We start from the raw sequence: 19,233 nt of genomic DNA on the forward strand, positions 1-19,233 counted from the left end.
CGACACCGGCCACGGAGAAGCACATTGCAGGGCACGCGCCGGCCCCCCGGCGGCCGCGGCCGCCCACTCAACGCCAACAGTTAATAGCGAAAGCAACAACAAAAGCGGACTAACCTCTACCCAGCGACGGCGGCTAGCTTCTACACATCCACGGTGCTGCCCGCTGGTGACCGGACCGCTGCTAAACGTAAAACTACCCGACTCTCAACTAAAACGACGGGCGGCCGCGACACGCTACCGGTCGACGGCGCGCCACAGCTAAAACCAAGTGAAAACAACGCGCGAGCGGCGCGCGGCGGAACAGAGCCGCACGCCGCCGCCTCCCGAACCTCAGGGTAAGTGACTATGTATATCCCGTAACGTTTCCAGTGTTGCGCGCCCCGGTGCCTCCGGGCGCGTCGAGTGTACACATTCTCACGCCTTTGTACCGTTTGACTAAGCACGCGGGCGCCCAGGCGGCGTCTCTTCGTTGCGCGACGGGACGGCGCGCGCCGCGCGGGCGCGAGCCGTGTGAGTCAGTGTCTGCCTGTGCCTCGGAGTGTGTCGGCGTCAGTGTCTGAGCTTGTGCGTGCGTGTGTGTGTGCTTGCGTGTGCTTGTTTGTCCTACCCCGTGCCGTTGTGTTAGTGTGCAAACGTTACCCAGCCACGGCAACAGCCCCCAGCTCCCTCCCTCCGCGTCCTCGGCGCCCCCGGACCTCCTGGCGTGTTTCACACGGGAGTCCCAAGACTTTGTCTTGATTATCACTCGGCACGCGCGGGCATCAGATCCCCGCCGCGCCCTCGCCCTACCCCGCTACGTACAAAGCGGCCGACCCGTGGGGTGCAGCCGACCCGCGGGGAGCGGCCGCGCCCCTTCCCTGGACCACCGAGCGCCAGCCATGCTGCCCCCGCCCGCCGCACATGCTTTAGCGTGTCAGCGTCACGGCCACGCCCACATGCGACAACGGCCAAGGTAAAAAGGCGTCCGCGCGCTGGCGTTACACTCGTGTGGACAGAGCAGTGAAAGCGCCGCGCCGCTCACGGCGGCCGGTGTACGGACGTCCCCGGAGCTGCCGCGTCCGCCACTGTGAAGCTGCGCTCTCCCCCTCCCTCTCGCTCCCTCTGTGCGGCGAGTCTGCGTCCCGCTGCCGAGCTGCTGCCCCGCCCCCGTGTGTGCGTGTGCGTGGTGGTGTGTGAGTGGGGCGCGTGCCGGGCCGCCGCCGCCCGCCGCGGCCGCTAGTAGCCGAGCGAGGCGGCGGCGCTGGCCGGCGGGCACCTGCGTCGGCGGCGGCTCCTCCTCCTCCGTCTCCAGCGCGCCGCGCTTGATCCGGCCGTACAGCGACGAGTACGGCAGGTTGTAGTACATGGACGCCTGGTTGATGCTCATCTCGCCGCGCTGCACAGTCTCCAGCGCGTCGTGCATGTCGTCCTCGCTCCACGGCTGGCCCACCGTCTTGCGCTCGATGCCGGCGCGCCGGCAGCGTCCGTACAGCGTGCCGGACGGGATGCCGTACTCGGTGCCGGCCTTCATAACGGACATGCCCCCGCGGATGGCGTCCAGCGCCTTCTCCAGGTCGGCCGGCGTCCACGACGTCTGCGCGTTGCTGAAGGGGGCCGACAGCTTGATGCCCTCCTTCTTGGCGATCTTGTACAGCGTCGAGTTGGGGATGCCGTACTCCTTGGAGGCCTTGTTGGCGGAGATGCGGCCGGCCCTGCGGCAGACAGAGCGGTGATGCGGACAGGCTGCGTACCATCTGGTCTTCAGCGCCCAGCGCACGCCCCACATGATGGAATAAACACACGTCTCTCGCATTGCTGCGCACGGTGAACGTCGATGATACATCCAATGCCCCAACGGGCCACCACGTCTGTGCACAAACACTACACTCTGAAGCATTACAAGAAACAATACAAAATACAAAAGCTTAACTTTATTTCCCCCCTTCTTTTCACATAAACAAATAGCCTTATCACGCCACACAATATTTGCTTCCGGCGAACATGAAACTAACAGCGCCCTCTTTGCGGCAGTGTACACACCAGACTACCCACTGGAAAGTAGCACCGCAAGGAGACTGTCACTGCATTACGTTCAGCATGCTCAAATGCTCGCAGCGAGCCAGGCACTGGGTGCTCATAGGTTGCATCCAAGTTCCATCTCATCTTATCCCAGTTACTGATGGAAGATCAAACATCAGACTGTTGATGTCGAATTCTACGAAATCTTCGTGCTACTGCACATCTTTGTGCCTTCATACATCAGGATGACAAGAACGACGAAACAAATTGAAATTATGATTTAAAAACTATTGTATAGAGTAAACGAACTTCGATATACCAGGAGATGCCGGGCAGACAACGTTGTAGTGTTAAATGACGACTTTATTAACGGTACTCAATATTTCGAGCTGCGCCTATCCTCAAGAGTTCTCATCATCAATATATATTCTCCGGACGATGAGCATAACTCGAAATATTAAGTACCCTAAATATAGCCGATTTTAGTACTACAAAGTCCTCAAACCAGCATCTCCTGGATATTGAAGGCAGTTAAATCTACTATATTATTGCACTCATAATACCGACAAACCAGGAGCTGAATGGGGGCCTGTCGGTCTTTTATATTACTAGACCCATTTTGTTTGGTTTAAGGCATTGGGCTTCTCGTTTGTCATCGTTATCAGTGCTCATGCTAAAAATAAACATTTTCCATAAACCAGGCCGCCTCGGCTCACCGGCGTTCCGGAGCCGCTCGTGACCGTCAGCACCGCCTCGAAACGTCCAACGCTGCTACGATATCTGCTACGATAATTTGGTATCGTCGTTTAACTAACACTCCCCTGGTATATTGAGCAAACTGATAAGCCCGCGGCTAAAATGAGCCTCCGCCTCATATCAAGGCGCCTACAACGGCGATCGCCCGGGTCTGTTTTTGTGGTCGGACAGGTTATGGACAGCATTGAGCCAATAAGAGCCGCTGACGCCGATCGCCGACCGTGTCGGCGACCGTCTCTCCGTCAGCAGCAGCCCAGCAGCCGTGTCAGGGCCGTCTTCCCGTCAGCACCGACCAGCAGCCGTGTCGGGGGCCGTCTCCCCGTCAGCAGCAGCCGAGCAGCCGTGTCGGGGACCGTCTCCACGTCAGCAGCAGGCGAGCAGCAGTGTTGGGGATCGTCTCCCCATCAGCAGCAGCCGGACAGCCGCGTTGGGGACCTTCTTCCCATCAGCAGCACCGAGCAGCCGTGTCGGGGACCGTCTCCGCGTCAGCAGCAGCCGAGCAGCCGACGGCCGACGGGGTCCGTCACTAGCGCCGCCTGGCGCGGGACGCTGGCCGCAGCCGCCCCGCCAGGCGGCGCGGTCACCGCCCACAATCGCCTAGCATCGTTCCCGCGGCGGGGAAGCGCACTAGACCCGGTGACCCGGCACCGAGCCTGGTGCCCGCCGGCCGCCAGCCGGGCCCCCGAAGTTAATCGCAGCGACCGGCGCCAGCCTCGCGGGCGCCACCTCCCGCCGGCATGCCCGGGCGCGCAGTACGGTCCGCCATGCTGGTGCCGGTACGCCGCACGCATGTGAGGCGCAGACTGGCAACTCCACTGCCCCCAGCTGTGACCGGCATGATGAGACTGTGGCACTAAGCCACCTGAATAGTTAAATGCGTCGTTAAGCCTCCGACATTGGCCAGTGAAGTGGCTCGCACACGCACTGTCCTAACCACAACGCCCGGCCCACTAATGTCAACGGACACGGCGGCATCTGAGCCCGCCGAAGTTCCCAGCGCGATGTCCGGCCACCGCGCCATTTCCACTACCGCGCCTTCCCTCCCCCGCTGTCGCCGGCCAGAAGGCCGACGCGAACACCACGCACGGACGCAGGACAGGACCAGGCCGCCATTCCCCGGCCGCGGCTAAGCCCCCGTAAGCCGCTCACCGCCACGCGGCCTTTCGCCGCACTGGCGGCGGCGGCCGGCCCCCGCCCCGGGAGGCGGTCCGGCCGGCGCGGCGGCGCGCACCCGGCGGGGCCGCGCGCCAGCACAGCGCCGCAAATGGGCCGCCATGCAGCGGTCGGGAGCGCGGCGGCGTGACGTCAAGCGACGTCCACACAGGCGGAAAACGGAGGCAGGCCACGCGACAAACATGGCGGGGCCGACGCCAGCTGGACGGCGTCCGACGCTGCTCTTCGTGGAGGAGGCCGCGGTGGATGCCGAACGGGATATTGGGAATTCGCGCCCGCTGGAACACCGCGCTTTGCTCTGCTGGGAGTGGGTATAGTGTCGCAGCCACGTGGGCTTCCGTTCTGAGTGCGTCCACTTTTCTAGCACTTCAGCCGCACCCGACAAGCGGCACGGAAACGAGGGCAGCGATGCATCCTGGGAGCGTCAAAATTAGGCAATGACGCCGTATTATGAATTCTTAAGCTAAAAATGGCGCCCTGTAATATACTGGGCGGCATCAGGCAATTCCTGGGATATACTATGATAATGCCCGACTCCTGGCACCTTAAATGTACCAGGATAATACTCGGATACTATATTAACAATATCAAACTATACAAATACTTGTCTCACTGAGATGGCTTACAGTCAGTGGCGACGGCCGCGGTAAAGGTCGGGTGGCGTCAGAGCGCGGGTCGGACCATGCCGAGCATTGCGGCACGTTACGCTTTCGCCAGAAAATTCCGTCGACCCGGAATTTCGCGATCGGATGTTGGGGCCGGGGCTCACGCGACGCCGCTGCTCAGCGTGCAAACCGATCCTCGAAATCCACCCATTCAAAAGTCCGGACGAAATCGTCGAAAATGCCGGCACTCCATGGCATATTGATGGCCGGTTATTTTCAGCACAAAAGCCATAAGCTTGAGGGTTTTTTTACCAATACCCGTACGAGGACGTTGGCAGGTTTTGTCAGGTTAATGGACAAAAACTGGCTGCTCTGTGGTAGCGGCGCTGTGATATGGCACAAAAATCCTACAGTTGCATGACTCGCTTGACAGATTTCGCGACAGTTCCCAGAAACCGCGTGTAACGCAGCGCCTGCACAAACATTCCTGAAATAGACGCCGTTTTGTTTTACATTGTTTCCATGATATTTCATACCACAAACAACGCGCAGCGTTACATGCACCAACATAACATAAATCAAAGCAGTTTTGCAGAAATCTCCCTTGACTTGCTTTATTAATATTTTGAGCTTTGGGTAACCTCCTCACTGATCCGGCTAATGGAGTCAACTCCCCAAGGGCCGCCACCAGCTCAGGCCGGGCCCTTCTGCACGCCTCACTACCACATCCACTGCATGCCTCGACTCCAGACGACAGCGCTAACAACAAAGAACCACCGCCCCCGACGCCCCCGCCGTCGCACCAAACCGCGGGGAACGGGAGGGGGAGGGCCGCACGAGAGCGGCGGAGCGCGCGCTGACCTGAGGTCGTTGAGCGCCAGCTGCAGGTCCTCCTCGGTCCAGTTCTTGTTGGAGCCCTCCTTCTTGGGCGTGCCGATGCCGGCCTTGTGCGCCCGCTGCCACAGCGTGGTCGACGGGATGCCGTACACGGACGACGCCTTGGAGAGGGACATGCGCGCCGTGCGCAGCGCGTCCAGCGCCAGCTCCATGTTCTCCTCGCTCCAGAGCTTGCGGTCGCTGTCGGAGGCGGCCGACACTGCAACAGGGAGACAGCGGCTGATGGCGGGGCGGCGGGTGAGAGGCGCTCACCTCACCGCTCGCACTGGCGCTCATCTCACCGCTCACACAGACGCTCACCTCACCGCAGTGGCGCGGCCGCAGCCGCGAAGGCTGTGGCAGACCGGCCGCCGCTGAGGAACGCCCAGCCAGCGCCGGAGCACAGAGACCCTCGTCTCGTAACGAGAGCGTTCGTCAGGGGCACCCGCCACGGAGCGCGGCCGGTCAGCGACGCCGGCACTGCAGCGGGAGAGGTCAGAGCACTCCTGCTCTCCTCCAGACGCCCACTGGCCATGTCGAGGAGGGAGCAGAAACGGCGATCGAGGGCAGATCGACAGCCCAAACGCTAAACTGCATGTGTAAGCCTGGCTGAAGATTCATCACGCCTGGGGGTGCTTTCAAAGAAACGACCCCGCTCAATACCAAAACACGCCGCGGTTTGAAATTGTAAGTTCAAGTCGGCCAGAACTGGCCGGATGTCTACGCATGAAGTAGAACAATTAACATTGCAACAGACCTCAATTGCGAAGGCTTTCAGTTCAAGCCCGTTTGTTTTCCAGATTTAGTCGACAATTCCAAGTAAACGAACCAGCGAAATATCAAAGTGAATGCAATTGAAACAGTCCATTTCTGCCTCAAACGCCATCCCGTCCGGCTAACTTTCAGTCACAGTCCGTTACGCTTTTGGACGCAGCTGAGCGCGACAGCCCGCGCCAACTTACGCCGCCCTAGTAAAGGAGCATCTGGTGGCGCGAGATACAGACCGCCGAGAGACCCGCCGTTTCATCAGACCGACCGGCGCAGTGGAAACAAATCGTGCTCATCAGCTCTCTCAGGGCACCGGGCCGGTAATTGCCACACGGTCCGTGAGGACGCCTGGCAGCAGGAGAAATAGATGGATTCTAACCTCATTACTGAACACCACCAGCTAAGCGGGCGGCCGCTGAGCCGCCTGTGGCCTGGAGACGAGCCCTGAATCGCCTCTGGCTTGGAGGTCCCACCCCGGACAGGAGGCCGTAAGTGATGCGTCGGGAGGCAGATCTGTGCAGCGGTCCGCCGCGGCGCACTGCACCTGGCCTGCATAATGCATCGCGATCCCTGCTCCCGCTGCGGGCCCCCGGTCGCCCGACAGTGCACCATGCCACACCACCGGCCGCCGCTCATAGCTCAAGGGCGAATGCCGCCGAATCTGGAGAAAACGCGCGGCGGTCCGGCCAGAAAGCTGACGCCAAACACAGCCCCAAAACGGCACCACGCGTGTCATGCGAGGCGAGGACGTTACGAGGACGACGAGGACATGCGAGGACGTTAGACGGGTTGGCGGATGTGGCCTTCGGCACCTAACAAGACCGCAGCTCCTCTCCGCGCGTAGTGATATCTTCGACATAACCTCGTCCACGCGTCCACGCGTGATATTACCAAAGTTGATTTCAGCCTGAGCTTCATGCCGACCTTGCGTGGTCGACACCTTTTCACATGCCAGCACTGCGACAAAAACGACAATGGATGCGGCAGACAATCTTCTCCGAGCACTCGTTCTGCCGACGCGAAAAAAAACGCATGAGCACGGTCCAACGATCCGGGCCGCGGCCACCAGGATCTGCCACCAGGCACAGAGGCTGCCCGGCAACCCCTCCTCCCCGGTGCGGCCAGCCCGCCGGGGGACTCCCTGCCCGAGCCGAGCCAGCCGGCGGAGGGCGGCCGCGCAGCCGACGCGCGCAATGCCACAGCCACGCGGCCGGGGGCCTAGCTGCTGACGGCGCACGGCCGCCACCGCCTGCAACGGTCGCGCCGCCGCCGAAGGTCATCGGCCGGCATTATGCGGCGGCCGCGGCGCGGCGCGTCGCGCCGTCCACCATGAATCCGCGGATCGATTGGCGCGCCGGGCGTTGGCGCGGAGATACGGAGAGCGCGGTGGCTCCGGCGGCGCCGGCGAGGTCGCTGCGGGACGGCAGCGCGTCGGGCGGCGACACGGAGAGCGCGGACGCGCCGGCGGCACGGGCCCTCGAGCGGGGCGTCACAAATGCGGGGAGGCACCGCCCGCGGCGGCGCGGCCGACCGGTTAGTCAGGACAGAAAGCACAACAGCGGGGCCGAACAAGGTGAGTTGTCAACACATACTGAAGGATCGGCAAATACGAGAAGCTGACAAAAGGTGGGATGTCAACACAACATGAGCGACGGACAAATACCGAAAACCGACAAAAAGATCGAACGCCGCCGCGATGCGTTATCGGCGACCACAACTAGCAGCTGGTACAGACGCAACAAAATACAACGTACCCAGGGAGCCACAACACACGGGCGACTGCAGACCCCCCCCCCCCCCCCTTCGGTTCCCACAGTGCAAACAAACATAAGCGGTGGCGCCGAGGCCGGCGCCGGCCGAGCCAGTGATGCGAGTCTGCGGTCGGCTAAAACGCCGCCCGTGGGAGCGGCGCCGTCGCGGCACCGGAGACGAGCGCGGAGGCGGCGCGGCCGACCTCGCGTGCGCGCGCGCACTAGCCGCCCGCTTTCTCAGCGGCGCCGGATTTTGGCGGCGGCCCGGCCGGCTCGGCTAACAAGGTGCTTAGCGGCGCCGGGGCTCCCACCGAGCGCATACCGCCGGCGCCAGTTTTCGCAGGCCGGCCGGGCTGGCGACGGCGCGGCCGGCCCAGCCGCCGCCTCACATGACAGCGCAGCGGGCGGATGCTTGGAGATGGCCGACGAGGAGGGCTCCAAACCTGCTGCGGACGAAGTCGCCGCACCTCCAGCCACACGAACTAACGCATCCACGCTTCCGAGACGTTCGCGACCATTCGCACGCTTCCCACGCTTGGCATCACGACGACACGACAGTGACCAACAAGCAGAACCCATGCATTAGGACTTCACAGTGTCGTCCTCACCTGACGCGGCCACGGCAAGCCCTCTCTCCCGCCCCCGCGGGGCGCCACACCTACCGGGACTGTGCGTGTGCTGGAACATGGACGAGGTGGAGGTGGCGGCGGCCACGGCGGCCGCCAGCGCCACCTCGTACGCCTGCGGCGGCGCCGGCAGCGCCAGCGCCAGGTTTTGATGCAGCTGCTCGAACTCGACGGAGACGTTGAGCGGTTTTGATTGGTTGACGGGCTCGACGGTGACGCGCTCGTCACGCGCGTCCGTCGAGTGGTTGGAGCTGGCCAGGTCCAGCGGCGCCTCTGCGGGCAGCAGCGGGGGCCGGTGAGGACGAGCACCACCCTCCCCGCCGGGCTCGGCGGACGCGCCGCCGCTCCGCCGCCGGCTCATCTCGGCGGCCTTACGATACTTCTCAGGGCAGGCGCAGACCTGTAAATGTATAATGTAAAAGGTCATCGTACGATTCAACACGAGTTGCACAAGAGTGCTCCGCCTGCAGACGTGCAGGAGCACGGAAATGGGCTTCCGCTCGGACCCACGTCTATATGTGCCGCCCCGGACTTCCGATCAGTACTCTATCGGCGATACATTTGACGTCTCCTTTCTGTTGTTTCGGCACAGGTCGCATATTCATACATTTTTCACTTATCTTAACGTTCAACGTTCTACTGTAAAGCTGACAAAGGAGGAAAATAGAATTCGCTCTTCCCTTTCATTGATGTGCGGATTAGGAAATAACAAGGACAATTTGGGTCTCTTCCTATAAAACCCACGCTCGCTGGTCTCGAATTGAGCTTCTTTCAGTGGCAAGAAAACGCTTTTTATTGAAAATTCGGTTAAGTTCCAACTATATACCCTGGTATTTCGCATTTGATTGACTCAGATTACTCTTTCAAGGAAACGGCTTACCGCTTTTAATTATCAATATCTTAATAAAAAGTGTCTTGGATGGAGGACACTAAGAGCCCCCGCAGTTCATGAAGTTCCCAGACTAACTAAATATTTTGATATGAACGTTTCAAGCGATATTATCTCGCGATGTTTGCTAAATGCAGTTTTTATTTCCATTGCTACTCCACAATACCATGTGTATTTCATGTCTTTTCGATAGCAGCGTAAACAATTACACTCCGCTCTTTCCGCAACAGCAAGCATGCGGGCTAAAATATGCGTTTCTTGTGGGTAACTTGGCAAATGCTCATCCACCCAAGTGCATACCTGTTGAACACGGCGCCAAATCAACGGACCATGCAAAGAGCACTCCAACTACGCCCCGCGCAAACCCATGTGGGCACGAAAGCTGTGGTACTTGCCATAGCTTTCGACACGTTATGACAAGCACCACAGCTACTGAAATGGTCCAGGGGCGCCGCACTGTGAAATCGACACTGCTGCAAGGCGATTCCCAAAACACGGCTAATTGGCTGGTCAACTAGCAAGGGCCAGACGCCCCAGCAGCTGTTTTTACTCCCGACCACACCACGGTGAAAATCACTCACGCCTCTCTGTCATCCCCTGCAATCACTCAGCGAGAGCCGATAAGGCAAACCGCATGGACAGCACGCCCGGAGACGTCGCCAGCGGATTACGTCCGGCACGTCTCGAAATAAGTCTGAACCAGTTTGCGGTCCACCCGACCACACCGCGGCGAAAAATGCCGCGAACAGCGGGCGTGACAACGGGACTGAAATGCGCCGTTGAGCCGCCAGCGGCCGCGGCGACATTCCGGCGGACGGCGGCACTGCGGTTCGTTCCGTTGGTGACCGGCTGGCTCCATGCACGGCCTCGCCCCTCCCCAGGGTCTGCGGCGGAGTCGGTGGGGGCGCACGAAACAACATGCCACCGCTGACGACGCGGGGAAGGCAGGGGCGCGCCGGCCGGCTTTGGGAGCGCGCTGAGGCTGGACGGCGCCTTTCCGCTCCGGAGCAGTCGGTGCGAAGGGAAACATGTCCAGACGAAATTATGATGACGGGATAACATTGTTCCGGGGTCGGTACGCGGCACCTGCGCTGCTAACAGAGCAACGAACGCCTTGGACAAGGGCAGATGGCGTAAGGTACAACCAGCACGGAAAATAGCTGCAGCATTTTGAATGAATCGGCACTCAGTATCGCACCATTCAATTGGCAAAGTGTCATGAGTGCAATATATATTCCTGTACTGCCCATCACAAATGCTTACACGCGTCTGCTCTATAGGTACACTGAAAAAAATAAATGACATTACTCTCGTAGACGCACGAACGAGTGCGGTTGACGCGCCCTTCAAACCGACTATGCGGACAGGCAACTACAGATACAGTTCCTGACACCTGGTTTTTCTCTGTTAAACCAGCTGGCAGAAGCTACCGTTGACAAACTGGTAGAAATTTAAGCACGTGAGAAGATGATGGAAGACAGTAGGGCCAAACGGAAACGCCTAATAGCGATATCGATTGCACGTTGAGACTTTTTAGCGGCGCTATGATCCATAGCATGACAGCACTTTAAAAAGAATACGGAATGGCAGACAATTATATATCATCAAACATGCTGTGATATAAGGGCTCGTATTTACGTTCGTAAATTACCCAAACATCATGAACCGCAACAGATCAACAGATCAAGAACTTTTGAAAATAATTCCCCTGATGCGCCTTGCCCTTCACCTTCACGCCGCGCATAAAGAGTGAGTTTCCCACCAAGCCACACAGCTCACGTTGCACCAGCATTCAGACGGAAACTCTGCTGAACTATTTTACAGCGCAACGAGAAAGTACTTACAAAAATAATCATGTCATACCAATCACATATTGTGGAGCAGCTTTCCACACATTTAGCAAAAACCAACATACGGTTTTTCGGTAGATACCATTCGTTTGCACGTTAGCACATAAAACAAACTATAACATGAGGACGGGTGGACGGACAATACGACAAAATCGTTAGCTGGTAACCGCAACGTTCCCATTCAGTAGCAAAATGTGTGGCTTGCAATGGATACTGCGTCAAGCACGGTTCGAAAACTGATCCATCACTTTCTTGCTACACTGATTGCTCCTTTTTCGACGGCGGGGATTACTGAAGTAAGCGATGCAATACAGTAACACCAAGATGGACACTATTTTCATCGACCCTTCAGTAACGAAACAGTGGAACAGTGGAAAGCAGCGCTATGAACGTGGCTAATCGGTGTTGGAGCTCGGCCCCGGCGGCGAATAGTTGTTAACGCTTGGGACCAGTATGGTAGGTGGCCTTGTACACCCAGTACCTTACAAGGTTGGTGAATCCAATTTCCTACAAACGCACCATAACAGCATCACTTTTAATTTATACTTTTATCGTATTTATCAAAATATCAGCAACTACACATTTGCATAACCAAAAGTGATGGTGCAACCATCCTTGAAGTTAACTTGCGTGATGTTCTCCATCCATCTTCACTAACCAGCGAGTACGCCTCTGATAGATACCAGATTTGAGTTGTTCATAGCAGGAGCGGCCTCGCATCAAGGAAGCCATACCCAACGAACACCGCGCACAGGTCCAGGCGCTGATCTTTTTAACCATTATAGCACACACACACGACTACCTTGACCGCGTTGTCGTGGAAGCGTGTGCTGCAGCTACCCGTCTACCGACTGATATGGAATACCGGATGTGGCCAAGGCCCGATTGCACGGCTGATTATCAGAGGAATACTACGGCGTTCTCAGTTCCGACCAGCATATACCGCTATTGGCCGACCAAAACCAGCGCGCCGAGTGACCATCCAGGGTTCCATCGGTTGAAATGCCGATCATGCGGCCAGCGAACGTCCGAGCCCGAACAGGCGGTTTTAGAAACTGCGCTGCGATGTCAACCCTTCCAATGCACCAGTGTGCACGATTCACGATGTGGCATTCCACATCTTTCACTTCAGCTCGGACTCGTCCGCACTGCGATCATGTTAAAATATATGCACAGGTGTACTTCTGTCGGCTTGGCGCAGCCACGCGAACAACCTCCGTTTCTGGGCTGACGTCCACGTGGCCTCGCCGACCCTCCACACTAGTCCCGTCTGCATGTGCCCTCACAAGTCTCAAGAGGAGCGACTCCTCGCACACGGCTGCTGCCTGTCCTCACTAGCCCTGTCCAGCTGACCCTACCCGCGGATCATGGCCAGCCCGCCCTCTCCAGAACCTCGGACGTTCAAACGCCGCCCAGCCGCTAATCCCTGACCCTGTCAGACACTGACCCCGTGCGATCAGAGGCCAAATCAGACTAACCAGCCCAGCAGGCCCAGAATCATCCGAGCCCAACCCCGCCCGGTCGTCCCACGGACAGACCCTGTCCGGGTCAGAGCCGCTCCGCTCCGTCTGGCCCTGACCCTGCCCAGCTGACCTCAGCTCCGCCCCCTGACCCTGCCCAGCTGACCCCAGCTCCGCCTGGCCCTGACCCTGCCAGCTGACCCCAGCTCCGTCTGGCCCTGACCCTGCCCAGCTGACCCCAGCTCCGCCCTGACCCTGACCCTGCCCAGCTGACCCCAGCTCCGTCTGGCCCTGACCCTACCCAGCTGACCCCAGCTCCGCCTGACCCTGACCCTGCCCAGCTGACCCCAGCTCCGCCTGGCCCTGACCCTGCCCAGCTGACCCCAGCTCCGCCTGGCCCTGACCCTGCCCAGCTGACCCCAGCTCCGCCTGACCCTGACCCTGCCCAGCTGACCCCAGCTCCGCCCGACCCTGACCCTGCCCAGCTGACCCCAGCTCCGCCCGGTCCCGACAGCTGATCCAGGACGGCCAGACGCGTCCAGTACACTGACCCTGGATGTCGTTGTCACCGTGGCCGGCCGGCGGCGCCGCCGAGCCGAGAGACTCGTGTCGACTGCGCTTGCTGGACGGCGAGGCGGGCCGGAACTCCTCGGCGGACGGCGCCGCCGCGGCCGGCTCCACCGGGCATCGGGACGGACCGTCCGGCGGCGACGGCACACTCTGCGGAGGTCAGGTCCGGTCACGTCAGGTCAGGTCAGGTCAGGTCAGGGGACTGCAACACGCCCCTGGATGGCTTATCCCCGGTAGCGATGGCACACCCTGGAAAACGGAATGCCAAGGGCATGCTAGCACGACAAATATCACGCTTGGTCATAAACGTAACAAACCTCGCTTGAGACAGTTCGGGCTCGCCCACAGAACACAGCACACACGCAGGCTCTCCAAACACAGCCGGCCATGCCTCGGGGGAGTTTAAGTTGTTCTGTAAAGGCCGACAACGCTCGGTTAAGTCCCATAGGGCGATGAATTCGCGAAACTGATGGGACACGGCCAAGCAACGAACAGCTGGATGCTGCCGGCAAAAATACGTCTACCAGACACAAATCTCATTCCCTGGCCAATCTTTCACCGCGTCAACAGCCCGACGGCAGGCAACGCACCCTAAAGGCACGCAGTTTCCAAGCCAAAGAGGTAATGATCCAGCAAAGCAAGCGGCCTTTGCACGGCAACAGACGCTGCAGCGACCCGAGCCCATTTCTAGCGCAGCAAGCCGACGGCACAACGCATCGATCGCGCAGAGCTGTATCGCAAAGGGACTTTGGCTTCTCGGTATCTGACCCCGGCCTAACACAGTAGGATAGAGATCGCCAACACGGGGGAGTTCCTGACCTGCCCGGACTGCCCTGGGACTTATCATAATTTTCCCCCGGGGCGGCAATCGTGCACTCCATGAACTGGGTCGGAAACGCCAACAACAAGCGGCCACCACAGCGTCCACCACGTTGGACGAAGAAGACAGCAGCAATGATGCAAAACCGTTGCTAAAAACACAACGGTACATCTCACTACGCGTTGACCTTTGCCAACTGCCATCTAATTCAAGCTCACTGCTAATCCTGAAACGCGGATCACATTCAGGGCTTTCACTCCACCACAGTCACCATGTGCTTCTTTGCCGGATTGTTTCTTAGCTGGCGCTGTCTGATCTTTCGACCTGATTCCATGGCTATAAACAACAAAGAGAAGTATGCTGGACAAAAGACCCATCAGCGCGATAGCCAACTTCGGCGAAGGCAGCCGCTCGGCATCTGACTACAGCTCCCTCGTGCCCGGACGGCAGACGGCATTTGAGAGACAGAGGAGCTGGGGGAGCACCGCCCGCTTCCGTGCCGCAGCGCCGCAAGATTCGGCGGCACCGCTGCAGCACGAGTCGTCCGGCGGCCGCGGCGTCCGGGCCGATCTCTCCCCTGGGAGCTGACCAGAGCCGTAACTCCTGCGCCGCAGACGGCGGACGGGCGGCCGCGGCCGAGGCGCCGCCGCCCTCCTTCGTACCTGGGAGGCGGACCGCTTCCTCTGTCCGCCGATGTGGACCTTGCGGCGGCCCTCGGGCACGGGCCGCGGCAGCGGGCCGCCGCCGCTGGGGCCGCCTGCCGGCCAGCGCAGGAACTTGTGTGGTGAGGGTCGGATCTCGCGCCGGTCGGCCGACAGGCACGAGGTGGGCGTGGTGGCGGCCGACTCGCCGCGCTCAGCGCTCACCTCGCACAGACCTTTAATCTGGAGCTGCCGGCGCACAGGGGAGCACAGAGTCAACGGACCTGATCTGGAGGTGCCGGCGCACAGGGGAACACGGGGTCAAGGGGCCTGATCTGGAGGTGTCAGCGCACAGAGGAACACATGGTCACGGGGTCTGATCTGGAGCTGTCGGTGCACAGACACGGAGCAACGGTCAGAACATAGGGCTGAGGGACCTGATTTGGAGCTGCCAGCGCACATATAGGAACAGCGATCTGAACACTTGGGTCAGGGGACCTGATCTGGGGCTGCCGACGTACAGAGACAGAACAACGATCAGAGCACAGGGTCTAGGGGCCTGATCTGGAGCTGCCGGCGCACAGAGACGACGCAACGGTCATAACACGGGCAAAGGACCTCTGGAATGGTTTGGGTTTTGTGGGCGCGTCGGCGTCAAGACCATCCGGCGCCCCCTATGTGGAGCTACTGGCAGGCAGGGGATGACTGGTCAGGGACACGCTTCTGGCACAGCGCCACCCGCAGGACACACACGGGAGTCAGGAGAATGACGGTCGGGGTCAGGGTTTGGGCACGGCGTCATAGATCACACAGGATCTGATCCAGAACCGCCCAGAAGCGCACACAGAGAGCAGCGGTCGGAGACACAGCATCACACGACCTCGTCCCAAGCCTCCGGGACGGCCGGGCATGGGGTCCACCGAGCGCCACGGGTCCCCGGCCCGCCCAGGTCCGGCGCGGACACAGGACTTTGACCGGCGTCCTGGCAGCGCCGGCGGGACGTCCTGCCATGGACGGCCGTCACGGCATGATACGGACATGCAGTCATGTATCTGCGATGGATCGCGCGATAACAGCCAGGAAGGGAGCAATGACCGCAGGGGGAAGCTGATCAGTGCCAACCGCGGCGCAGATCCGTGGTCCGGGGCCAGGCGGTCAGGCATGCGGAGGACGGCGTTCCAGCGAGCATACGCCGCGGTGACACCGATTAGCACAAGCCGGCACGGCCACGGGACCTCGCTCTGGGGAGCTGGGGAGAGGGAGAGCAGTAACTGGCCGACACGCCACGGCCAACAGCCCGCCGCCGCGGCCGACCCCCAGCCTGCTGACGGAACACCGCTCCGTCGCCGCCGCGGGGGCGCGGTGACGGGCCGCGGGGCGTCGTCAGGACGCGACGGCACCCAGCGCCCGACCGCCTGAGCACGGCGCTGGGCCGGAGCCACAGTCGCAAAACGGTCGTGCGAGCCGGCGGCTCGGAGACATCCGCGCGCCGTCGAGGGCTGGCACCGAGCCCCGGCCGGCGGTCCGGGGCCGTCGCCGGCGCAGGCGTCGGCCCCACCGCAGACGCAGTCAGCCTAACGGACGTCGCAGGCCGGTGGGCGGGCGCAACAGCGGCACCGGCCCTCGCTCGCCGGTTCAGGGTGCGTGTGCACTAACTGTACCGCCTTCACGGCAGTGGTTTCACTGCCGCTTGAGAGGCGCAGCATATTTATTTCGGGTGAGGGTGCGCCGAACACGGTCGCGCCCTATGGCAGACCTCGGCCCCGACGTACGGCACGCTCCACAGGCGTGCTGCGGTGAGGAATGCAGACATGAAAACAGAGAGGCTCACGCCACGGCGATTCGAGAAGAGCAGTGGGGCCGGAGTGGCCGGCGGGCGCGCGCGCGACATGATCTCTTGTTTGGACTACACCCAAGTCCAGCAGACCCGGGGCGCAAAGGTCAGGGGTGAGCTCAAACACGGCGTCCACCGGCGGCGAACGGGAGTGGGCCAGCGAGAGCAACCCGCCGGCGTCCGGCTCCCGTCCCGTCCCTGCGCAGCCGCGCGGCTGGAGCCCGGCCGGCACAGCCCGGACCATGCTCCCGCCCCGTCCCTGTGCAGCCGGCCGGCACACTCCTGCCCCTGTTCCCCTCCAGTCTCTGTGCAGCAGCGCCGCTGGAGCCCGGCCGGCACACCCCTGACCCTGTTCCTGTCCCGTCTCTGTGCAGCAGCGCGGCTGGGGTCAGGCCGGCACACCCCTGACCCTGCTCCCGCCTCGTCGCTGTGCGCCCGCGCGGCTGGAGCCCGGCCGGCACACCCCTGACCCTGCTCCCGTCCCGTCTCCCTGTGCAGCCGCGCTGTTGGGGTCCTGCCAGCACGCCCCTGACCCTGCTCCCGTCCCGTCTCCGTGCAGCAGTGCGGCTCGGGTCCGGCCGGCACACCCCTGACCCTGCTCTCGCCCGCGTCTGTCCAGCCGACCACATTCACACATGGGACAGTCTGGCGCAGATCCGCCACCCAGCGCCTTATCTGAATCGCACACAGCCGAAGGATCAGGACGCAGAACCAGACGCAGGTCCACCGGCATCCCAGCCGTCCACCAGCAGCTGGCATTGCCAGACCGCAGGCCGACCGGGCACCCTCCCAGCGGGACGTGCCCATGCTAATACCGCAATCGCCCATCTCGGCGAGCGCGGCTGGCGGCGGCCGCTGCCCGGCGACAATCGGAGCCGGTCAGCCGGGGTCGTGGGGCCCGCCCGCCCGGCCGGTCTCCGCTCTCGCCGGGCCGCGGTTTGTTGGCAGGAGGCTCAGCTCGGGTCCCGGCCTGGTCACACGGTCGAGCTGCTCCGACCGGGCCCGGCCTGCCCTCCGTAGCTCCTCCGCTCCGCCCGTGCCGTTCTTGTGGCATATTGTCAGTTGATCCGCCCCAGCTGGGGGGTGAGATTGTTTGCCCAGTTGGCCCGTTATCTGCTGGTCTGCGGCGTGCCGTCCGGCCGGAGCGCCCTCACCTGGTCGGCCGTCTGCAGCAGGTTGTCCAGCTGCTCCTGCGCCACGTCGATCTCGCCCTTGTAGACGAACTCGATGACGTGCCGCAGGTCCGAGTAGCGCACATCCCGCGGCAGGATGATGATCGGGTGCTTGCAGGGGTTGTTCAACAGCAGCGACTGGAAGTACGGCGAGCAGGCCGACAGGACCACCTGGCGACGGAGGGACGCCGACTCAGCGGAGGTACGGCTACGGTGCGGCAGGACGAGAGCGGTGCCCGTGGACCGGCACGGCAGGACGGGAGCGGTGCCTGTGGACCGGCACGGCAGGACGGGAGCGGTGCCTGTGGACCGGCACGGCAGGACGGGAGCGGTGCCTGTGGACCGGCACGGCAGGACGGGAGCGGTGCCTGGGGACCGGCACGGCAGGACGGGAGCGGTACCTGGGGACCGGCACGGCAGGACGGGAGCGGTACCTGTGGACCGGCACGGCAGGACGGGAGCGGTGCCTGTGGACCGGCACGGCAGGACGGGAGCGGTGCCTGTGGACCGGCACGGCAGGACGGGAGCGCTGCCTGTGGACCGGCACGGCAAGACGGGAGCGGTGCCTGGGGACCGGCACGGCAGGACGGGAGCGGTACCTGTGGACCTGCCCGGCAGGACGGGAGCGGTACCTGTGGACCGGCACGGCAGGACGGGAGCGAAACCTGTGGACCGACGCGAAAGAACACGACCGTCGACGAGACGGCGCTGAGGCACTGCATGATTGGTGCGCTCGTAAAACGGATCGGCACGATGACCGTTTGATTGTTTTACCAGGTACTACCCTTATGCCACCGCGGCATCTACCTCATGATGATGATTTGGGGTTTTGGGGCACACCGACTACCTCATAGCGTCGAAGTCATCAACCTCATAGCGCAGGAGGATGCAGAGGGGGAAGGAACAGAGCTGCGAGCACCACTGGCTGAACATCGGGATTTTGGAGATTTGGAATAATTATTCGACTACCGGTTCCACATCGGTATCCTTCTCAGCCAGCTCAGTTGGTAGGGTGCTGGAGTCGAAGCCAGAAGGCCCCGGTTCGTGTCCCAGAAATTCCAGCGACGGGAATCAGGATGCGCCGCTTACATAGTTAAAAGCGAAACACCGTTAAGTCGCTCCCAGTGCTCAGTAACGGCTGACGACGGCCGGAGCATTAACTGGCCGCAACGTTGGGTACACACCAGACGACGATGGCCCGAACAACTGTAATACTAATACCTTCTCAATCCTTCCGTAAAGCTGTGAACGGTGAGTCCCGCAACCACAAACAACCCTTGTCTCAATCCTTCCGTAAACCTATGAACGGTGAGTCCAGCAACCACATACAACCCCAACGAGCTGGCACCTGGGCCACTGGTTCATCGCACGATCCCAGACAAAATAACCTCGTGAAATCCCACAATCAGCCAGAGAAGCACAAAAGCTAAAAAACAAGAAAAAA

The 19,233-nt window shown here is 61.2% G+C and overlaps 1 protein-coding gene across 1 annotated transcript; it reads right to left on the reverse strand.

Moving 5' to 3' along the window:
- Nucleotides 1-204: 204 nt before the first annotated feature.
- On the reverse strand, nucleotides 205-18,511 carry LOC119106140 (protein bric-a-brac 2). The gene is made up of 8 exons (XM_037229738.1): nucleotides 18,467-18,511; nucleotides 17,772-17,960; nucleotides 14,805-15,032; nucleotides 13,304-13,472; nucleotides 8,590-8,826; nucleotides 5,394-5,628; nucleotides 1,266-1,691; nucleotides 205-208 (listed from the first exon to the last, which is right to left on the reverse strand). The coding sequence occupies exons 1-8, from the start codon at nucleotides 18,509-18,511 to the stop codon at nucleotides 205-207; spliced, it is 1,533 nt and encodes a 510-aa protein (XP_037085633.1).
- Between the last annotated feature and the right edge of the window lie 722 nt (nucleotides 18,512-19,233).

This window comes from Pollicipes pollicipes, unplaced genomic scaffold (assembly GCF_011947565.3).
Source record: "Pollicipes pollicipes isolate AB1234 unplaced genomic scaffold, Ppol_2.1 Scaffold_6138;HRSCAF=7277_pilon_pilon_pilon, whole genome shotgun sequence".
Taxonomy (NCBI): Eukaryota; Metazoa; Arthropoda; class Thecostraca; order Pollicipedomorpha; family Pollicipedidae; genus Pollicipes; species Pollicipes pollicipes.

What these genes read in the sequence shown, in the direction of transcription:
- LOC119106140 (XM_037229738.1), bottom strand. Translation starts at nt 18,511, where the DNA reads ATGCAGTGCCTCAGCGCCGTCTCGTCGACGGTCGTGTTCTTTCGC. An exon ending in TGCTGCAGACGGCCGACCAG is followed by an intron (nt 15,033 to 17,771) that starts GTGAGGGCGCTC and finishes GTGCGCCGGCAG; the next exon opens with CTCCAGATTAAAGGTCTGTG. An exon ending in CCAGCACACGCACAGTCCCG is followed by an intron (nt 5,629 to 8,589) that starts GTAGGTGTGGCG and finishes TCCCTGTTGCAG; the next exon opens with TGTCGGCCGCCTCCGACAGC.